Source organism: Eschrichtius robustus, chromosome 1 (genome assembly GCF_028021215.1).
Source record: "Eschrichtius robustus isolate mEscRob2 chromosome 1, mEscRob2.pri, whole genome shotgun sequence".
Classification (NCBI taxonomy): Eukaryota; Metazoa; Chordata; class Mammalia; order Artiodactyla; family Eschrichtiidae; genus Eschrichtius; species Eschrichtius robustus.
In genome coordinates this window covers 181,676,349-181,698,984 of record NC_090824.1, presented here as the reverse complement: position 1 = coordinate 181,698,984, position 22,636 = coordinate 181,676,349, and the positions used below count along the sequence as shown (strand labels likewise).

General features: G+C 38.1%; 1 protein-coding gene across 2 annotated transcripts in view; it reads right to left on the bottom strand.

Moving 5' to 3' along the window:
• Window positions 1-9,582: 9,582 nt before the first annotated feature.
• MASTL (microtubule associated serine/threonine kinase like) overlaps window positions 9,583-22,636 on the bottom strand; it is a 33,568-nt gene continuing 20,514 nt past the window's right edge. The window contains exons 8-12 of one of the 2 annotated variants that reach the window (XM_068538475.1): window positions 20,595-21,740; window positions 19,084-19,225; window positions 13,599-13,712; window positions 13,398-13,499; window positions 9,583-10,400 (exon numbers count right to left, since the gene is read on the bottom strand). In XM_068538475.1, the coding sequence (XP_068394576.1) occupies window positions 10,243-10,400; window positions 13,398-13,499; window positions 13,599-13,712; window positions 19,084-19,225; window positions 20,595-21,740 (1,662 nt within the window). In that variant the 3' untranslated portion in view covers window positions 9,583-10,242. The remainder of the gene's footprint in view (window positions 10,401-13,397; window positions 13,500-13,598; window positions 13,713-19,083; window positions 19,226-20,594; window positions 21,741-22,636) is intronic. The other variant, XM_068538480.1, reaches the window with a different exon arrangement.

Below are 22,636 nucleotides of genomic sequence, written 5' to 3'. Positions count from 1 at the left end.
CCTCCTCCTGATACCAGCATCACTCTCCTTGCCCTTCCCCGCGGTAGAGAGCTCCTCTTCCTCCACTGTAATCCTGCCCCACCCCCCGAGCCACAGTAATGGGCATGTGACACAGACCTGGCCAGTGTCTATCTCATTCTCCTCCTGACCACAGTGACAGTCCTAGGGAGGGGTGTATGACCATCAGTGAAGCAGTCAGAGTTATTCTCTGGATTTATTTCAGGAAACTAGAGGAGAGAGCATTTTGCCTTTTCACAGAATGTTACATAGTTGGGATCATACAGTATGTAGCCCTTTCAGAATGGCTTCTTTCACTTTGCAATATACATTTATGGTCCTCCATGTAATTTCATGTCTTCATAACTCACTTCTTTTTATGTTTTTATGGCTGTGTGTCAATAAAGTTTTATTTACAAAACAAGTAGGGGACCGTATTTGTCCCATGGGCTGTAGTTTGCTGACTTTTGATTTAGGTAATTCATTTCTTTTTAGCACTGATTAATATATCATTGTCTGGATGTACTAGAGTTTATTTATCCATTCACCTATTGAAGGACATCTTGGTTGCTTCCAAATTTTAGTAATGATGAATAAAGCTGCTGTCAACATCTGTGCATAGGTTTTTGTGTGGTCGTAAGTTTTCAACTCATTTGGGTAAATACTAAAGAGCTGATTGCTGGATTGCATGGTAAAGTTACGTTTAGTTTTGTAATAAACCACCAAACTGTCTTCCAAAGTGGCTGTACCATTTTGCATTCCCACCAGTAATGAATAAGAGTTCCTGTTGCTCCACATCTTTGCCAGCATTTGGTATTGTCGGTGTTTTGGGCTTTAGCCATTCTGATAGGTGTGTAGTGGTATCTCACTGTTGTTGTGTTCTCTTTCTCCTTGAATTACAGGCTGTAAGGTTATTACCAGGGAGATCCTGGGGCTGCATATCCTGCCACTTGGAGGAGCCTTAGATTATAAGGCCAACATCTAGATCTAGGAACTTAGACAAGAGTCAGAAACAGTGAGTTCAAGTCCTTTAATCCAGTTAATTCTGAAAACACTATCCCTATGTTTATACAGTTTGTTTACATGGGTTAATAAATTTGCCTTCTTACTTAAGGCAGTTTAAGGTAGGTTTCTGACACTTGGAACCAGAGTCCTGACTAGTACAGAAAATGCGTGATTGTCAGGACTGACTGTAGGCTCTGAAGCCAGACTGTCTAGGTTCAAATTCTCTGCAATCATGGGAAGTCCCTTACCTTATGTTTCAGTTTTCATATGTATACAATGTGGATAAAAATACCTCATACAGTTAATATATGTATAAAATATGTAGAACAGTGTTCAGGATACAGTAAGTACTTTGTAACTGATAGCTACTGTGATGGTAATAATAATGACTGGGGTTATTATTTCACTATCAGTACATAAGAATCCAAATCCCTTTTGCAGAGGTAGACACTGGAAATGTTGGTGCAAATGTACAAAAAAAAATTTTTTTTTATCAAGAGCTAGTTTCTTCCATTTATGCTCTGGATACTATTCCTTTCCTTAAAAACTTTGCCATTTTTTTCTGCCCCAGAGGCAACTACTTTCAGCACTTTTGGGTGATTGTTTTGTACTTACCTCCAAGGTTCTAAACAATATGTTTGAACTGCTACTTTATTATTTTTTTTTAAACATCTTTATTGGAGTATAATTGCTTTACAATTATAAATTACAGTATTGTGTTAGTTTCTGCTGTATAGCAAAGTGAATCAGCTATATGTATATGTATATCCCCATATCCCCTCCCTCTTGCATCTCCCTCCCACCCTCCTTATCCCAACCCTCTAGGTGGTTGCAGAGCACCAACCTGAATCTCCCTGTGCTATGCAGCTGCTTCCCACTAGCTATTTTACATTTCGTAGTATATATATGTTAGTGCTACTCTCTCAATTTGTCCCAGCTTACCTTTCCCCCTCCCCGTGTCCTCAAGTCCATTCTCTACATCTGCATCTTTATTCCTGTCCTGCCCCTAGGTTCATCAGAACGATTTTTTTGTTTTTAGATTCCATATATATGTGTTAGCATATGGTATTTGTTTTTCTCTTTCTGACTTACTTCACTCTGTATGACAGACTCTAGGTCCATCCACCTCACTACAAATAACTCAATTTCCTTTCTTTTTATGGCTGAGTAATATTCCATTGTATATATGTGCCACATCTTCTTTATCCATTCATCTGTCAATGGACACTTAGGTTGCTTCCATGTCCTGGCTACTGTAAATAGTAATGCAGTGAACGTTGTGGTACATGACTCTTTTTGAATTATGGTTTTCTCAGGGTATATGCCCAGTGGTGGGATTGCTGGGTCGTATGGTAGTTCTATTTTTAGTTTTTTAAGGAACCTCCATACTGTTCTCCATAGTGGCTGTATCAATTTACATTCCCACCAACAGTGCAAGAGGGTTCCCTTTTCTCCACACCCTCTCCAGCATTTATTGTTTGTAGTTTTTTTGATGATGGCCATTCTGACTGGTGTGAGGTGATACCTCATTGTAGTTTTGATTTGCATTTCTCTAATGATTAGTGATGTTGAGCATCCTTTCATGTGTTTGTTGGCAATCTGTATATCTTCTTTGGAGAAATGGCTATTTAGGTCTTCTGCCCATTTTTGGATTGGGTTGTATGTTTTTTTGATACTGAGCTGCATGAGCTGCTTGTATATTTTACAGATTAATCCTTTGTCAGTTGTTTCATTTGCAAGTATTTTCTCCCATTCTGAGGGTTGTCTTTTCGTCTTGTTTATGGTTTCCTTTGTTGTGCAAAAGCTTTTAAGTTTCATTAGGTCCCATTTGTTTATTTTTGTTTTTATTTGCATTTCTCTAGGAGGTGGGTCAAAAAGGATCTTGCTGTGATTTATGTCATAGAGTGTTCTGCCTATGTTTTCCTCTAAGAGTTTTAGAGTGTCTGGGCTTACATTTAGTTCTTTAATCCATTTTGAGTTTATTTTTGTGTATGGTGTTAGGGAGTGTTCTAATTTCATATTTTTACATGTAGCTGTCCAGTTTTCCCAGTACCACTTATTGAAGAGGCTGCCTTTTCTCCATTGTGTGTTCTTGCCTTGTTTATCAAAGATAAGGTGACCATATGTGTGTGGGTTTATCTCTGGGCTTTCTATCCTGTACCATTGATCTATATTTCTGTTTTTGTGCCAGGACCATACTGTCTTGATTACTGTAGCTTTGTAGTATAGTCTGAAGTCAGGGAGGCTGATTCCTCCAGGTCTGTTTTTCTTTCTCAAGATTGCTTTGGCTATTCGGGGTCTTTTGTGTTTCCATACAAATTGTGCAGTCTTTCTGTTCTAGTTCTGTGAAAAATGCCATTGGTAGTTTGATAGGGATTGCACTGAATCTGTAGATTGCTTTGGGTAGTATAGTCATTTTCACAATGTTGATTCTTCCAATCCAAGAGCACAGTATATCTCTCCATCTGTTTGTATCATCTTTAATTTCTTTCATCAGTGTCTTATAGTTTTCTGCATACAGGTCTTTTGTTTCCTTAGGTAGGTTTATTCCTAGGTATTTTATTCTTTTTGTTGCACTGGTAAATGGGAGTGTTTCCTTCATTTCTCATTCAGATTTTTCATCATTAGTGTATAGGAATGCAAGAGATTTCTGTGCATTAATTTTGTATCCTGCTACTACCAAATTCATTCATTAGCTCTAGTTTTCTGGTAGCATCTTTAGGATTCTCTGTGTATAGTATGTTGTCTGCAAACAGTGACAGCTTTACTTCTTGTTTTCCGATTTGGATTCCTTTTATTTCTTTTCCTTCTCTGATTGCTGTGGCTAAAACTTCCAAAACTATGTTGAATAACAGTGGTGAGAGTGGGCAACCTTGTCTTCTTCCTGACCTTAGAGGAAATGGTTTCAGTTTTTCACCATTGAGATCGATGTTGGCTGTGGGTTTGTCATATATGCCCTTTATTATGTCGGGGAGGTTCCCTCTATGCCTACTTTCTGGAGAGTTTTTATCATAAATGGGTGCTGAATTCTGTCAAAAGCTTTTTCTGCATCTATTGAGATGATCATATGGTTTTTATCCTTCAGTTTGTTAATATGGTGTATCACATTGATTGATTTGCATATATTGAAGAAATCTTGCATTCCTGGGGTAAACCCCACTTAATCATGGTGTATGATCCTTTTAATGTGCTGTTGGATTCTGTTTGCTAGTATTTTGTTGAGGATTTTTGCATCTACGTTCATCAGTGATATTGGCCTGTAGTTTTCTTTCTTTGTGACATCTTTGTCTGGTTTTGGTATCAGGGTGATGGCGGCCTCATAGAATGAGTTTGGGAGTGTTCCTCTTTGCTATATTTTGGAAGAGTTTGAGAAGGATAGGTGTTAGCTCTTCTCTAAATGTTTGATAGTATTTGTCTGTGAACCCGTCTGTCCTGGGCTTTTGTTTGTTGGAAGATTTTTAATCACAGTTTCAATTTCAGTGCTTGTGATTGGTCTGTTTACATTTTCTATTTCTTCCTGGTTCAGTCTCAGAAAGTTGTGGTTTTCTAAGCATTTGTCCATTTCTTCCAGGTTGTCCATTTTATTGGCATATAGTTGCTTGTAGTAATCTCTCATGATCCTTTGTATTTCTTTTTCATTTCTAATTCTGTTGATTTGAGCCTTCTCCCTTTTTTTCTTGATGAGTCTGGCTAATGGTTTATCAATTTTGTTTATCTTCTCAAGGAACCAGCTTTTAGTTTTATTGATCTTTCCTACTGTCTCCTTCATTTCTTTTTCATTTATTTCTGATCTGATCTTTATGATTTCTTTCCTTCTGCTAACTTTGGGGGTTTTTTGTTCTTTCTCTAATTGCTTTAGATGTAAGGTTAGGTTGTTTATTTGAGATGTTTCTTGTTTCTTGAGGTAGGATTGTATTGCTATAAACTTCCCTCTTAGAACTGCTTTTGCTGCATCCCATAGGTTTTGGGCCATCGTGTTTTCATTGTCATTTGTTTCTAGGTATTTTTTGATTTCCTCTTTGATTTCTTCAGTGATCTCTTGGTTATTTAGTAGCATATTGTTTAGCCTCCATGTGTTTGTATTTTTTACAGTTTTTTTCCTATAATTGACATCTAGTCTCATAGCGTTGTGGTCGGAAAAGATACTTGATCCGATTTCAGTTTTCTTAAATTTACCAAGGCTTGATTTGTGACCCAAGATATGGTCTATCCTGGAGAATGTTCCATGAGCACTTGAGAAGAAAGTGTATTCTGTTGTTTTTGGATGGAATGTCCTATAAATATCAATTAAGTCCATCTTGTTTAGTGTGTCATGTAAAGCTTGTGTTTCCTTATTTATTTTCATTTTGGATGATCTGTCCATTGGTGAAAATGGGGTGTTAAAGCCCCCTACTATGAATGTGTTACTGTCGATTTCCCCTTTTATGGCTATTAGCATTTGCCTTATGTATCGAGGTGCTCCTATGTTGGGTGCATAAATATTTACAATTGTTATATCTTCTTCTTGGATTGATCCCTTGATCATTATGTAATGTCCTTCTTTGTCTCTTGTAATAGTCTTTATTTTATAGTCTATTTTGTCTGATATGAGAATTGCTACTCCAGCTTTCTTTTGATTTCCATTAGCATGGAATATCTTTTTCCGTCTCCTCACTTTCAGTCTGTATGTGTCCCTATGTCTGAAGTGGGTCTCTTGTAGACAGCATATGTACGGGTCTTGTTTTTGTATCCATTCAGCCAGTCTATGTCTTTTGGTTGGAGCATTTAATCCATTTACATTTAAGGTAATTATCGATATGTATGTTCCTATTACCATTTCCTTAATTGTTTTGGGTTTGTTTTTGTAGGTCTTTTCCTTCTCCTGTGTTTCCTGCCTAGAGAAGTTCCTTTAGCATTTGTTGTAAAGCTGGTTTGGTGGTGCTGAATTCTCTTAACTTTTGCTTATCTGTAAAGGTTTAAATTTCTCCATCAAATCTGAATGAGATCCTTGCTGGGTCGAGTAATTTTGGTTGTAGGTTTTTCCCTTTCATCACTTTAAATATGTCCTGCCACTGCCTTCTGGCTTGCAGAGTTTCTGCTGAAAGATCAGCTTTTAACCTTATGGGGATTCCCTCGTATGTTATTTGTGGCTTTTCCCTTACTGCTTTTAATATTTTTTCTTTGTATTTAATTTTTGATAGTTTGATTAATACGTGTCTCGGCATGTTTCTCTTTGGGTTGATCCTGTATGGTACTCTCTGTGCTTCCTGGACTTGATTGACTATTTCCTGTCCCATGTTAGGGTAGTTTTCAACTCTAATCTCTTCAAATATTTTCTCAGTCCCTTTCTTTTTCTCTTCTTCTTCTGGGACCCCTATAATTAGAATATTGGTGCATTTAATGTTGTCCCAGAGGTCTCTGAGACTGTCCTCAATTCTTTTCATTCTTTTCTCTTTATTCTGCTCCCCGGCAGTTATTTCCACCATTCTATCTTCCAGCTCACTTATCCGTTCTTCTGTCTCAGTTATTCTGTTATTGAGTCCTTCTAGGGTATTTTTAATTTCAGTAATTATGTTGTTCGTCATTGTTTGTTTGCTTTTTTGAACTGCTACTTTTTGATACTTCTGTTTTGGGAATTATCTATTTATTTCCCTCTACTGAAAAAAAATTTTTTTAATTCATTTATTTACTTATTTATTTGGTTGCGTCAGGTCTTAGTTGCAGTAGGTGGGTGGGCTCCTTAGTTGCAGCTCACCAGCTCCTTAGTTGCAGCAGGCAAGCTCCTTAGTTGTGGCTCGCTGGGCCCTTAGTTGTGGCATGCAAACTCTTAGTTGTGGCATGCATGTGGGATCCAGTTCCCAGACCAGGGATCAAACCTGAGCCCCCTGCATTGGGAATGCAGATTCTTAACCACTGTGCCACCGCCACCAGGGAAGTCCCCCCTCTACTGAAAATTGAAGATTTCATTCTTTTTCCTTCCTTTTCAGTCACAGCTCATGTGTAAACAGTTTACTGTTTATCAGTTTGTTACTAAAGGATATGGTAAAGGATACAGGTGGACGTGTAGATGGAAGAGATGCATAGGGCAAGGTATGCAGGAAGGGGTGTGGAGCTTCCGTGCCCTCTCTGGGGGGCATCATTCTCCCAGCACCTTCATGTGTTCACCAACTAGAAGCTCTCCAAACCCTGTACTTTGGGGATTTTGATGGAGGATTAGTCACATAGGCACAATCAAATATTAACTCCCTTTCCAGCCCCTCTCCTTTCTCTGGAGAACAGAGGGTGGGGCTGAAAATTCCAAGCTTCTTTGTTTGGTTTTTGGTTTTTGGCCCCATGGCATTCAGGATCTTAGTTCCTCGACCAGGGATTGAACCCATGCCCCTGCAGTGGAAGCGTGAAGTCTTAACCACTGGACCACCAGGGAAGTCCCAGAAAATTCCAAGCTTCTAGTCATGGCTGGGTCTTTCTGTTGACAGGCCCCCCTACAGGAGCCCACCCAGAGTCACCTCATTAGAACAAAGGACATTGCTATCACCCGGGAAATCCCAAGGGAGCCAGAAGCCCTGGGTCAGGATCCAGAGTCAAAGACCAAATATGAGAACAAAAAAAATGCTCCTGGTGCTCTTATCCCTTCGGAAATTATCGATAGAAGTATTTTAGGAGCTCTGTGCGGGAACAGGAGGCAGAGACCAATATATATATTTTCTGTTATCTCTTACCAGTCTCTTTTCTTTCTCTTTAGATGCTTATAGGATATTCTCTTTTTTCTGGTGTCTGAAGTGTCACTTTGTTGTAAGTTGGGATGTATAGGAAGAGTATTTGCTGCAATGACGCTATGTAACAAACCAGCTCAAAACTCCCATTCTTTCACCATCCTCATCCCATCCATCAGTAAGTCGTATTGATTCCACCTCTAAAATATGTCTTGAATCCAGGTGGGCTGGTTCAGTAGCCTTCTATTCAGTCTCCCTCCTTCAAATGTTGCCGTGACCAGTCCACTTTCCATAGTTATAAGAATGACCCATCCACAGCTGGCTTGGTATTAACTGAAAGGAGGCCTGGTGGAAATGGTAAATATTTGCACAATCTTTTGGACTCTGAGCACGTTCTTCACTGGCTAAAAACAAGATGGTTCTTCCTGGCAAACAGAGTGATCAGACCTGAAAGTGATCTTCAAGATGTTTTGGAGAATAATAGCAGAGTTTTATACAGCAACCATTTCCCAAACCCCAAATTAAGACAAATATTCTGAGAAGTAGTAGGGTACTTAGGGCTCAAATAGTGATCATTTATTAAACACCTTTTATGTTTGCTACATACTTTGTATTATTTAATTCTGACAAAGGTACACTAAAATAAATACATTTTCTATATTTGTTTAACAGTTAGTGGAAGTGGGGAGAAAATTATTTTCAATTAATAAAAATTATATATAGTAATGAATGCAGATTTCTGCTGGCAGAGCAATCTGTGTTCTTCAAAGACATGTATGCACACACATCCATACAACTGCCAAAACACTTCCATTTTTCCATTCTTGTTCTGTCTCAGGTTTTTCCTTAATGAGTATCTGAACCCACAAAAAGGTTTAAGTTTAGATAATAAATCACTTGTTCCCAGCAAACACCATTACAGCATGCAGAATTCCAGGTGGCCATGGCTGCACCTGCTAGGGCTGCAACAGCAAACTGTTCTTAACTTTTCCACTTAAGGGCACTGTCTCCTGCATTGGGAATAGGTTCAATGTACATCTCCCTCGATTATTCAGTAATGTTTCAAATCCCTGATAAGACTGGTGTCCTGGAAGTTCCTCATAATTAATCTGCACAATACAGGTAGACAATCAGAGTTTAATCCACCCAAGGTTTTTTACTCTGGCAGAGCAATGGTTTAAACCATTCGTGCTTGACTCCAAAGCCAGTGTTCTTTCTACTACTTGAAAATTCCATAAGAGGATGACAAATAATCCTAGCTTTTACCTAATTTAAGGGAAAGATGTAATTTACATTAAACAAAGTTTTAACTGTTAACAACTGTATTTTGAACATATTATTGTTAGAAGAGGTGACTATTAGGAGGATTAAATCTGAGTAGTCATTACTAAAACAAGCTCAGTAAAACCATTAAATCATGGATTCAGTTACACTGCAATGATTATTACAGTGTCTCTTTCACTGTAACAGTTTTAAACTTATATTATCTTCGTCAACTACATTAGTAACACGGCTCATACTGGGATGGTGATAGAAAGTAAAAACACTCAAGCCATTTTGCAAAAGGAACAATAGTATTTAATAGATTAACAGAAAATTTACACATGGTACATTTAAATTTGAACTTTTCTCTTTTGGGGGGTAAGTCTGCAAAAAACCTGAATGAATTTAAGATATGACCTATGAAGCTGAATCGTAGTGTATCTATATTTAAAAGAATGATGTTGACAGAGAATATATCGAAGTATGTTACAATTATATTTATTAAGTGAAAGTAAGGTAGTTATTTTTTTAGGCTATTCTGGTAATGCTGCATATGTTTTAAGCAAATTATTTAAAAATGTAAACCATTACATTTTTTATTAAAATTGAACAAGCTGTTAAAATTGCTACAATATATCTCACCTAAGCTCTCTAGTACTATTTTAAATACATATGTATTGTAGAAAAAGCACCAGAAGCAGTCAAGGCAGCAAAACTGTATTCATAGCAAAATAAGCCAAAACCCTCATCCTTTTGTTTATTCCTCATTCCCAAAAGGAGTTATATTACTGAATGAAGGAATTTTCCAACTGCATTTTTGAGGTCACAGTTACAGCCTTAAATGATTGGCTTTTGCAGGCAATCAGGTACAGATAAATTACACTAAAATAAAACTGTATGATGTTTTTGTCATATTAACACCAAACTGAATGGTGGACTGAAATGAACAGATGAGAAAGAAAATCAAGCTCGAGGCTCACTCTTTCTCTAAAGTGGTCATGTTTCTAGTTTTACTGAAGCATTAATTTTCATAAAGTACACTAACAAAATAAATAAGTTGAAAAAAGCTTTGAAGATCTATGTACAACTCTGAGATTAAGATAAATTACTGATTATGTTCTCGATAGCCTTTTAATGCTGTGGAAGCTGTAACATACATGAAAAGCTCATTGATCCGGGTAAAATAATGATTTTTCCCCCCTTAGATCAACCTAGTATTAAGGCGTATGTAATTATGCTAGCTTATTCTATAAGGCAAGGTTAGATTAAAGGGAAAATTTATGTGCTATAGGCTAAATCCAGATACTGTCAGGTGCTGGGCATTATTCCTGGCTTCAAAATAAGATGTATCAGTTTCATTGTCTGGTTGGGGTATGAAAGGCATCGTTTGATGCTGTAGATTTTCCCAGTCCACATCACTGAAGAGAGGATGATGTTTCAACTCTTAGGAAAAATATCAAACAAAACGATATTATGACACCATTACCAAAGTCCTATTTTACAGGAATTAAAGAGGGACTGTCTCACATGTACCTTGCCCTGGCTTACTATGTCTGTTTCACAGACATTTTAAAAACATCTGTCTCTTTCTTCAACCACATACTTCCCAACAGCACACAGTGTCATTCTGTATGTCACTTGGCACATGACAGGTGCCTTAACAGAAGCTTATCTTTCTCACTGCCTGCATCTTCTCTCAGAATCCCTGACTCGATGAGAGAAGACAGCCTGGCCTACTTCCTGCTCCCCGACACAGCTTCCACACCACTAATCCTAATCTTCCATGATTAATGCCCCACTTCTCATTCCAGTTCCTTGCCGCTTGCTTTGATCTCTGTAATCCTCAGCATCGTCACCCTAGATTACTTCAGCAGGAAGCTCATCCTCCACTCCCTTGCTGTCTTCCCTGTGCTCCATCCTTATCCTTCCTGGTAATTTCAACACACACACTGATGATATTTCTGACACATTCTTTCTCTTCCTGGTTCTTTGATTTCTTTGATTTCACTGACTTGCATCTCTACAACACACCAGCCGCCCAGCAGTATGGCCGCATCTGAGTCTACTGCTTCCACTTACAAAATCTCAACTTTGCCTTCCTCTTTAACTACATTTTCCTTCTATCTAGTAAAATGAAATCTCCTCTTTTGATCACACAGGTATTTAGTTGGCAGACATAGCCGCCCCTCTCCTCAACTATTCACTTCATTAGGCAACAATAAAGACGGCAAAAAAATGAAGTGTCAATTAAGGCAGTATACAAACCAAAAAAGCAATCAAATTTAAGGAAAATATCAGAAGACGACTACACAGACAGGAAAGAATTGTTTGTCTGTATTGGGGGTAATGGGCTGGAAAACCAATATGTATATATGATGGATTTTCCATAAACTAAAAGACTGGTAGGAAAAGGGATAAAAGAGCAAAAATAATTCACATTTAGAGAATTTATTTGTCTCAGCGGTTCAAGCAAGTGTTACTTTAGAGTTATTTGTAGTATTAACTCGAACTGGGATATCTGGATGTGATGTGATGCTTCGTGATCCTCTCATCATAACTATTTATTTAAACTGAGTCCGCAAAGGAATTCTAATCTAGGTTAAGATTAACTAAATAAACAGTTGTTGAAACAACTGTTTCTTAACTGAAGAATACCCCTATCTGCTTCACTAGGTAAACTGTTCATTTAACAAATGAACAAAAATTTGAGGTCACTGGTAAGAATGTACTGAGCAAGTTACAGGGCATTATAGCCATTTTCTAAACAACGGTTTCCCAACTTTGTTACAACTGACCTTTGGGACCAGATAATTCTTTGTAGTAGGGACTGTCCTGTGCACTGTAGGATGCTGAGCAGAATCCCCGGCCTCTACCTACTAGATGCCCCCAACTGTTGTCACAACCAAAAAATGTCTCCAGACAATGCCAAATGTCCTTTGGGGAGCAAAATCATCAGCAGTGGAGAAGGCTGTTCTAAAGCAATTTTTATTTTTATTATTTTTATTTTTTATTTTATTATTATTATTTTTTGGCCGCACCTTGCAGCATGCAGGATCTTAGTTCCCTGACCAGGGATCGAGCCTGTGCCCCCTGCAGTGGAAGCTTGGAGTCTTAACCACTGGACCACCAGGCAAGTCCCCTAAACCAATTTTTAGAGCTCGGTTTTCAAATGTCTGCATTCTCACTTTACAATAAGTTTTCGCTCAGATTCCACTCTTCAGGTCTTCCTCACCACCCCATCTAAAAAATAAAACTCTTGGGCTTCCCTGGTGGTGCAGTGGTTAAGAATCTGCCTGCCAATGCAAGGGACATGGGTTCGAGCCCTGGTCCGGGAAGATCCCATATGCTGCAGAGCAACTAAGTCCGTGAGCCACAACTACCGAGCCTGCGCTCTACAGCCCGCGAGCCACAACTACTGAAGCCCGTGTGCCACAACTACTGAAGCCCGCGCGCCTAGAGCCCATGCTCTGCAACAAGAGAAGCCACTGCAATGAGAAGCCCACGCACCGCAACAAAGAATAGCCCCCGCTTGTCACAACTAAAGAAAGCCCGCATGCAGCAACGAAGATCCAACACAGCCAAATAAATTAATTAATTAATTAAATTAAAAAAAATAATAATAAAAATAAATAAAACTCTTGCCTTCACTTTGTACCCTCTCACTTTGCTTTCTCTCTTCAAGTGCTTACCACTAGATGGAGTTATGTTATGACTGTATTTGTTTACTTTCTGTCTTTCCACTAGAATGTAAGTTCTAGAACTTAAGCACAGGGATTTGTCTGGTTCATCCCTAGGATACCTCCAGTGCCCGAAACGAAAACACTGCCTAGCACCTAGAAGTCACTCTATAGGATTTGTTAAATGAATAAACTGTTGACCTCATTGGAGGGAACACCTAGAAGCTGATGTGAATGACATATTACTAAAGTCCATTTAGTAATATACCCTACTTCACATGGAAATGCATTTTGAGACACAGTGCTTAGTTGTCTCTATATATACATTGTGACAAAAAGGATTTTAAGGCAGCTGCTAATGAGATTTACTGGAGTTTCAAAATTGGGTTTTAAAATTAATTGGAGTTTCCTGCACTGGAAAGAACCTTTGAATGGGTCACAATGCACCAATTTTGTCTTCTTTGAGGCAACCTGGCTGTGAAGAATGCAACAAGGAGTCAAAGTCCATAAAAATATTTGATAATCAATAATGATATCAGGGACTTCCCTGGTGGCGCAGTGATTAAGAATCCACCTGCCAATGCAGGGGACACGGGTTCGATCCCTGGTCCGGCAAGATCCCACATGCCACGGAGCAACTAAGCCCGTGCACCACAACTACTGAGCCTGCGCTCTAAAGCCCACGAGCCACAATTACTGAGCCAAATCAGTAGTTTGGCTCAACAAATCAAGGGTAAAACAATTAACTAACACAAAACTTTACCTTTCATTCCAGCTCTCTTTGTATCATCAATGGTTAAGAGTATTTCTACAGCACTTTGAGCATTATCAGATAACTTTTCTTCACCTTCAGGCCAAGGGATATCTATAAATACAAATAAACTTGTTAATCATTGCTCAAGACAATAATACACAGAGATAAATGAGATAAATGAATCTATCTTAATAAGAGAAAAAGAATCACCTCTTTTGAGAATATTCTGGAATACTTGCTGGGGTGTTTCATCGTTGAAAGGGGGAATTCCTGTTAGAAACTCAAACAAGCAAACTCCAAGTGCCCACCAGTCTACTGCAGGACCTGGAATTTAAGAGGAAGCAGCTGAACTTGCAAGCATTTTCTATAAATGTTTGATCAACTAAAACATTAACTGTGGATATTTGGGCACAATGAAGACCCAAAGGCTCGTTTCCTTAAGGCTTTCTTCTGGCTTCGAAACGTGCAAAGACCCAAATTACCTTCCTTTAGGCAATGTGGTAATTACTTTCTTGGAAAATATTGGGCTCCATAAGATGAGACGGAAAAACCCGAACGAACTTTTTGGCCAGCCCAATAGAAGTTTAGATTAGCAATTAACATGGCTAGTTAAAAAAAAGTTTAAAAAGTTATTAATAACCTCTGATATTCTGGATTCTTATTTGTGCTAAATCCTAAAACACAACCAAGGAATGCATTTAATCTAAAAATTATTCTCTAAAAGAGTATTTCTTAATTTCAAATCAGGAAACAATAACATTCAGATGATTCTATAGCCCACTCGTTTCACAAAGGAATGAGATGAGGTAGTAATATTAATGCAAACTGGAGGATAACCTGCTAACTAGGGAAAGCCTTACCTACAGAGGGTTTTTTGTTTTGTTTTGTTTTTGCCACGCACACCACGTGGGATCTTAGTTCCCCAGCCTGGGATCAAACCCGTGCCCCCTGCAGTGGAAGCACAGAGTCTTAAACACTGGACTGCCAGGGAAGTCCCCTTACAGAAGGTTTTAATGTGGCTTTATTCCTTTTAAGAACACAGAGGGACAAATTAACAAAAAATACTCATTTAAACTACTGCTTGAGGAGGTAATTAGAAGATAAGTCTTAATAAATAGGTAAAACTGATTTCTTTTTTTTAAAATTTTTATTGGTGTATAGTTGCTTTACAAAATTGTGTTAGTTTATACTGTGCAGCGAAGTAAATCAGCTATACATATACGTATATCCCCTCTTTTTTGGATTTCCTTCTCATAGGCATTCCCTGTGCTATACAGTAGGTTCTCATTAATTATCTACTTTATACATAGTATCAGTAGTGTATATATGTCAATCCTAATCTCCCAATTCATCCCACGCCCAGGTAAAACTAATTTCTAAATAAAATCTTCATTGGAAGCACCATTTGTATACAAAGACGTTTTAGACAATTATTTTAAACATGACCTTATAATCTGGTTTATATGCTTGTTTAGTTACATCTATGAACAAAATATTTCCTAAGCAAAGGTTAATTTCAGTCCAAAAATGATTAACTTCAATATAAATTTAGAATTGAGACTCTAGTCTAGAACTAAATTTGCCTGAAAATTACTCTTTAAAATCAGTTTCACAAGACAACCCTCAGAATGGGAGAAAATATTTGCAAATGAAGCAACTGACAAAGGATTAATCTCCAAAATTTACAAGCAGCTCATGCAGCTCAATATCAAAAAAACAAACAACCCAATCCAAAAATGGGCAGAAGACCTAAATAGACATTTCTCCAAAGAAGATATACAGATTGCCAACAGACACATGAAAGAATGCTCAACATCATTAATCATTAGAGAAATGCAAATCAAAACTACAATGAGGTATCACCTCACACCAGTCAGAATGGCCATCATCAAAAAATCTACAAACAATAAGTGCTGGAGAGGGTGTGGAGAAAAGGGAACCCTCTTGCACTGTTGGTGGGAATGTAAATTGATACAGCCACTATGGAGAACAGTATGGAGGTTCCTTAAAAAACTAAAAATAGAACTACCTTATGACCCAGCAATCCCACTACTGGGCATATACCCTGAGAAAACCATAATTCAAAAGGAGTCATGTACCACGATGTTCATTGCAGCTATATTTACAATAGCCAGGAAATGGAAGCAACCTAAGTGTCCATCGACAGATGAATGGATAAAGAAGATGTGGCACATATATACAGTGGAATATTACTCAGCCATAAAAAGAAAGGAAACTGAGTTATTTGTAGTGAGGTGGATGGACCTAGAGTCTGTCATACAGAGTGCAGCAAGTCAGAAAGAGGAAAACAAATACCGTATGCTAACACATATATATGGAATCTAAAAAGAAAAAAAATGGTTATGAAGAACCTAGGGGCAGGATGGGAATAAAGACGCAGACCTACTAGAGAATGGACTTGAGGACACGGGGAGGGGGAAGGGTAAGCTGGGACAAAATGAGAGAGTGGCATGGACATATATACATTACCAAATGTAAAATAGCTAGTGGGAAGCAGCCCCATAGCACAGGGAGATCAGCTCGGTGCTTTGTGACCACCTGGAGGGGTGCGATAGGGAGGGTGGGAGGGAGGGAGACGCAAGAGGGAAGAGATATGGGGATATATGTATATGTATAACTGATTCACTTTGTTATAAAGCAGAAACTAACACACCATTGTAAAGCAATTATACTCCAATAAAGATGTATAAAAAAAAAATCAGTTTCACAAAATTCATTACTGTGGTTAAGCAACTACCACCATTTCATTTTAAAACAAGTAGGAAAAAAAAAATAAGTAGGAAAGCATCATGGAATATGCCATTAGAAAAAATAATCACATGCATTTAGAGTGCCTTTTCATCTGCAAGCCACATAATCCCATCTTCCCTAAGGAACACAAGGTACAAACAGTCTCTGGGCTTCTATTTCTATAGTAATCACTATAAAAACATACAAAACACCTCGGTTAGTAGGCCTTTCAAGCAGCACTGAGAAAGAATTATTCCAACGGCTCAGATAATATAACCAAATAACAGAAAAGTAGGGGGAAATCAGGAAAAAATGTGCATTTTAATTTATTTTACTTAGGTTAGAAATTAGGACCCTTTTCCCAACTCAGCCGAAAATGTACTCATGTCAAAAACACATGATTTCTCCATGGATATGTCATACATACCCATATACTTGAGTCAAAGTCTAATAAGATCATGTATTGTGATAAATCATATTATCAATTATAAAATAAATCAATTATAATATATATCATTAGCCAGAGATATAGAATAAAGTTGTTTTATACTACTGGCTTTCTAATTTAAAACCCGCTTCTTTAATTTGTAAATTGATACTGTTAATTCCTTTCTATTTTCTAATAATAATAGAATTGAATGGTTTAGAAAATTCAAGCCCTTTTGTAGCCACTAATATTAATATTTTTATCAAGCCTATTTTTTCAGTTGCAATAAAAAAAAGCTATATCTACACTCTCTGCTACCTTTAAAAGTTATAAAAAAATGCCACATGCCTACATTTGTTTTCACAGAGAAGAGCAATCTCTCTGGATGTCTTCCTGCTCAGAAGACAGAAGACAGTTCATAAATAAGCTGAAATGAAAAAAAATTTTGTATGCAATGTGATCTAGTTAGACTTTGACTGTTCAGTTAAATGTGCTTTGCCATGTTCCTTTATGGAGAAATTTACTCACCCGAAGTCAGAGATCCTGCACGTAAGAAAACAGGAGTTAGGTACATTGTTTTAAAGTTATGAGTTCATTCTCACATCATTCATTGAACTAGAAGCCAGGTATTGTGCCAGATATAAGAGATACAAAGATGAGGAAGACAGCTTTCCCCAAGGAGAAAACACCCTACTCTGGGAGAGACAATACAGGTAATTTTAACACAATTTTAAGAGAGCTGAAACAAACATATGCACAAGAAGCTGTGGAAACTCAGGCCAGGGTCCCTAAGTCCCCTTGGCTGAGGGGAAGACATGGAGGGCATCAGAGGTCTCAGCAGGATGTTTGGAATTAGAAAACTAAAGAGCCGAAGTGAGTGTTTCTGGGGCCTGGGATTCCAGGGAAAAGGTTAGAGAGCAGGGAATTGTTTTTTTAAATTATAAATTGCTGTCTATGATTTATTTTAAACACCATGTATCAAATTACTTTTATAGAAAATAAAAACCCACTAAAAGAGTGGCAAGATCTTATCAAGTAAATCTTTACATTTGAGGTTTACTTTCATACTGTATCCTAAGTTGGAGAAAATGTAAATTATAATATAGGAAATGAGCTGGCAACTCTGTGACTTAGCAAAAATGACAAAGTACCAAAACTAGTTAAGTGCCCAGAGGAACTTAGATGCTTTGGCGGATAAAGAAAGGGGAATATTAAATGTGTCTGCTTTCAACACTGTAGAGATTATTGACAAGGGTGAGTGAGGGCTGCCAAGGAGCTCTCCTGGAGGGCTATGCACAAGGAGAACTCAGACTCTAGATACAGCAGTGAATAATTAGTTCTCCATAATTGATCAAGGGATGCTTTATGGAAGAGGTGGCATTTGAACTGATGAGCAGATGAGAAGAAATTTGACAGGGAGGTGACTGGGGACTGGCTTTTCTAAACTAAGGCAAAACAAAACAAAACAGGACTTCCCTGGCGGTCCAGTGGTTAGGACCCTGCGCTTCGACTGCAGAGGGCATGGGTTCAATCCCTAGTCGGGGAACCAAGACCCCACATGCCACAGGGCACGGCCAAAAAAAAAAAAAAAAACCTACTAAGGCAAAACAGTTGTGCAAAATATGGAAAATGTGAAAATAAATGTGTCTAAGTAAAATGGGAAGATAAGGCCTATAAAGAGACTAACTGAGAGACGAGACTAGCAATGAGAGCTCAGAGCCTCGAATCAGTGACCTGGCTTTCTTTTTGCAGGTAGGAAGGAGCCACCAAGCCAAACACCGCCTCTGTTTCAAGGAGGGGAGTAGCATGAACTCCATTATGCTTTAAGAGGGAAAGTCTGGTGGCAATGATTGCAAAAAAGAGAATGAAGTTGAGGAGATCAAAGAGAAGGTTATAAAATGAAGGAAAGGGGAAGATGAGGTTCTTACATGGAATAGTGGCAGAGATGAAAGTGAGGAGACACACTGCAGAGATGTAATTCATCGGATTTAAATGCCTGAAGGTAGGAACAATGTTTGTGTCACCATGAAGATGGTGAACAGAGAGACGGAACAGAGGAAGAGCAAGCTAGAGGACAAGTCGAGCTCTGATACATAGCATCTGAATGACGGTAGAATACAGAATAGGCACTTTGGCCACGTGTCTGCTGCCTAGAGAAAGTCAGGATTAGAGACAGATTTTTTTTTTTGGCCTCGTGGCATGTGGGATCTTAGTGTAGGCCCAACTGTCTATTCCTGAACCCAAACTAAAATAGACCTGGGGAGACATTTAGAATAAAGACAGTAGAGGGGGTGGAAGGCGGGACTTCTCTGGATCATTGAGACTAAACCAGCAGTCCAAGAACAAATGGCTTCATGTCTTCTTTCCTATAATAAAGGCCATATATGTGAGAAAAGAGTATTGCACGAGTTCATTTTCTTTTACCTTATGCAATCTAAGTGCTAAAGAAATTTAAAACAATTTATCTCAGAAGAAAACATAGTGATACTTCAAAAACGCAAGATGTGCATGCCTTACCGTGGGCCCTGCCTAACAGCAGCTCTGGTGCGAGGTAGTCTGGAGTTCCCAGGATTCGCCCATCATCCACGGGGGCCGCCCCTCTTCTCACACTCTTTGGAGTTCGGTATGGAGTTCCTGACTTGACCTGATTTGGGGTCTGCTAATTTCAAAAGAGTTTAAGACACAATAAATATCTTAATTCCTTTTACAGTGAACAGAAATGCTAAAGCAAAAGAAAAGCTAGGCTGCTGGGCCTAAAAGATACACTCAAATACTTGATCAGTTTTTTTTTTTTTTAAGTATTTAATTAATTAATTAATTTTTGGCTGTGTTGGGTCTTAGTTGCAACATGTGGGATCTTTGTTGCGGAATGCAGGATCTTTCGTTGTGGCTCGAGGGCTTCTCTCTAGTTGTGGTGCACGGGCTCCAGGGCACGTGGGCTCTGTAGTTGTGGCACGCCGGCCTAGTTGGCCCACGGCATGTGGGATCTTAGTTCCCTGACCAGGGATCGAACCCGCGTCCCCTGCATTGGAAGGCGGATTCTTTACCACTGGACCACCAGGGAAGTCCCACTCGATCAGTTTTGAAAATGGCCTTGTAACTAATTATAATTATGAAAAGTCCTATTGTAAAAAGCCCTAATTATAATAATGAAATTCAATAGCTTAGATAACACCAATTATTTCAGTAAGAGCTGGAAATGCAAGAAACAATGAAAAAATCCACAAGAAAAAATTCTTGATAGGATGGATCAATACAAGCTTGAGAGCAGTCACAGAGGGAGGCTGTGGCTGACAAATGAGTGAATTACTAGGACAATGCATACAAGAAAACTACACATAAACAACCTCTCGTGCTAACTGGCATTTATGGTTTTAAGGTATTTTGTTGTCTCACAAGGACTCTGTGGGACCAGCAGGACAGGTGTCATTATATTTTACAGACAAATGGCAGACAGAGGCTCTGAAGATAAGGACTTCTAAGTCACTCAGTAAGTTCTAAATAGAAAACTCAAGTCTTGTAACCCTACAGTTGAGGTTTACACTTTCTGTATTATGATGTCTCTCCGAAGGAAGGAAAAAATGAAACTTCGGGTTTAAAAAGATAAAGGTTTAGGAAAAAAAAAGAAGATTTGAAATATCTATTTTTCAACTTTCTTCTATAAAGGAAAGAGATCATCTAAATATGTCCTTAAAAGGCAGTAAGGTAGATGGACTTTAATTTTGTATCTCAGAGTTGCTGTGATCAAGTGAAAATATGTGATTGTAAATATGTAAACATGTGATATGTAAATATGTGAAAGTATACAGAACAATACAAATGAAGGAGGCATTGGAGTTAAGAATGATAAACATTGCTACCTGCTTTACCTTTCTGTACTAAAACCTCCAAGGAGCCATAGATTCCCAACAAGCAAAACAAAACTATATGATTAATATTATATAGTCTAGCTGACAGGCAAGTGTCTGGCCTTAATAGTTTATTTTTCTAAAATCTAAAGGACAAAACATTAGCAAGTGATCACTTACCTGATATGGCACATAGGATCTTTCTTTTTGAGTAGGGGTTATAGCCATGGGATATGAACCACTACAGGCACATGAAATATCCATCACATCTAAAGAAGTAATGCTCATTTTGGATGGTTCTGAGCTATTGGATGCATTAATATGACTGTTAAAACTCCGAAAAGCCACAGCATTTCTTTTAGAGGTTAATGTTTTCAAGGCCTCCAAAGAAGGAGCTAACATTTTTCGGTTGCTGTCTTGGACGGCAGGACTCTCATCACCTCTCGGCAAGGTGCCTTCTTGGCAGCTGGGGGATGCAGGAAGTAGGTCTTCAATATTTGATTCTTCCAAAGAGGATTCTTTGATGCTTTTATCTGGATCTAAGGACTGCCTTCCTAATGGACTTTCCATGATGGAAATTCCAGGAAAAGATGAATCAGAGTCCATGCGAATACTTTTAGGAGTTCTATCATCATCGGAACACAGGAAACTAGAACTTAAGTAGTCTTTCTTACTACTCTTGTCACAGTCGTCATCCAGTTCACACATAAGGTTTTTTGCTATCATTGGGACAGGTGATTTTTCTGGGGTTTGTTGTTTATCAATGAAAGAATTGCCCATGTTCTCCTTATTAGCACCGTCATTTTGCTGATCTCTGTATACCGACAGCTTAAGGTCCTGGACTTCAGCTGTTAAGCCTGTCCTTTGATTGGCATAACCATCTCTCATTTCATTACTACTCTTATACTCGATACAATTTTTTTTATTCTGTATAATTTCCTGACAAGGACTGGAGTCAACTAACTCAAAACTTCTTTTACAACTTCTTTTCCCAAGGTGTTCTTCAGTCACCCCACTGGAATCCACAGCACATTGATGTGACTGATGGTAACCAGACTGGCTTGTGTCAGCAGCCAGATGAATATTATTTACATCCAGTTCTCTTGCTTCCCAAGAAACTTCCCCAGAAGAACATTTTTCAGCAAGGTTTCCACAAGAGTTTCCAGTGGCAGGATCAGCACTGCTGTTATGAATGGGAGAAACGGCTAACTCAAGATCCCTTTTATTGAAACTTTTGGTCTCCATGGCATTTGTAGATTTTGTACATAAAGGCTTTTCGACTGTATTACAACTCATCATTGTAGAGCCCACTGCGTTGTCACTTTCCTAAGAGGGAGGGAAAAACGGTTAAAAAAATTATGTAAAGCTGAGAATCTTTAACCTTTTAAACCTCTGCCCACTTAAGTGGGATAACTGACCCCATAAGCTACGATGGGTAGCTCTTTCCACATTCCCGTGGAAAAACAGAACAATGATAATGGAGAATTAGAAAGCAATATAAACAATTATAGTATACATTTATATACATTATTTTGAGTGAAACACTGGTATAAAATTTAAACCAACTATTCTATAATATGTATTTGATGGTATATTACATGTTATTTAAATAGGACAAATTAATAGGAATATATTCAGGCAAAACTGAGGGTAAGGCTACATTATGTATATATCTGCTGTGCAAAAGGGATGATTGTTTTGTATTTCAATCACAGGGCATGAAATACAGTTAATGGAAAATTACAGGCTAAAAATATTGTTAATGTAAACATGTATCACTTCATACAAGTATAATAAAACCAAGCTGACAAGATGAAGCTAAACTAACAGCAATTTGTAATTAAAAACCCAAAATAACAGGAGTTAATATCCATTGTCAACAATATAAACTGATGATGCGTTGATAACAAAGTGCTTTTCCTGAAGACTGTTTGAATTCCAACTCTGCAGGTGCCCTTATGTGATCAGAATTTTGGACATAATCTTGCAAACTGGCATATGGTAATCAGGATTTTTACAAGATTACTCAATTAGAGTGAATCTTCAATAAACCCTAATAGTGCATATTTTTGATATGTGAAAAATCGAACTTTATTAACTTACTTAGTAATAGTAAGGAGCAGTTAGTCATGAACAAAAAGACAATTCCTAAAGTACAACTCACTGCTCTGGAAGCACAGAAAATGATGCATTTGGGGATTAGCACAGTTTATCAGCGGTCC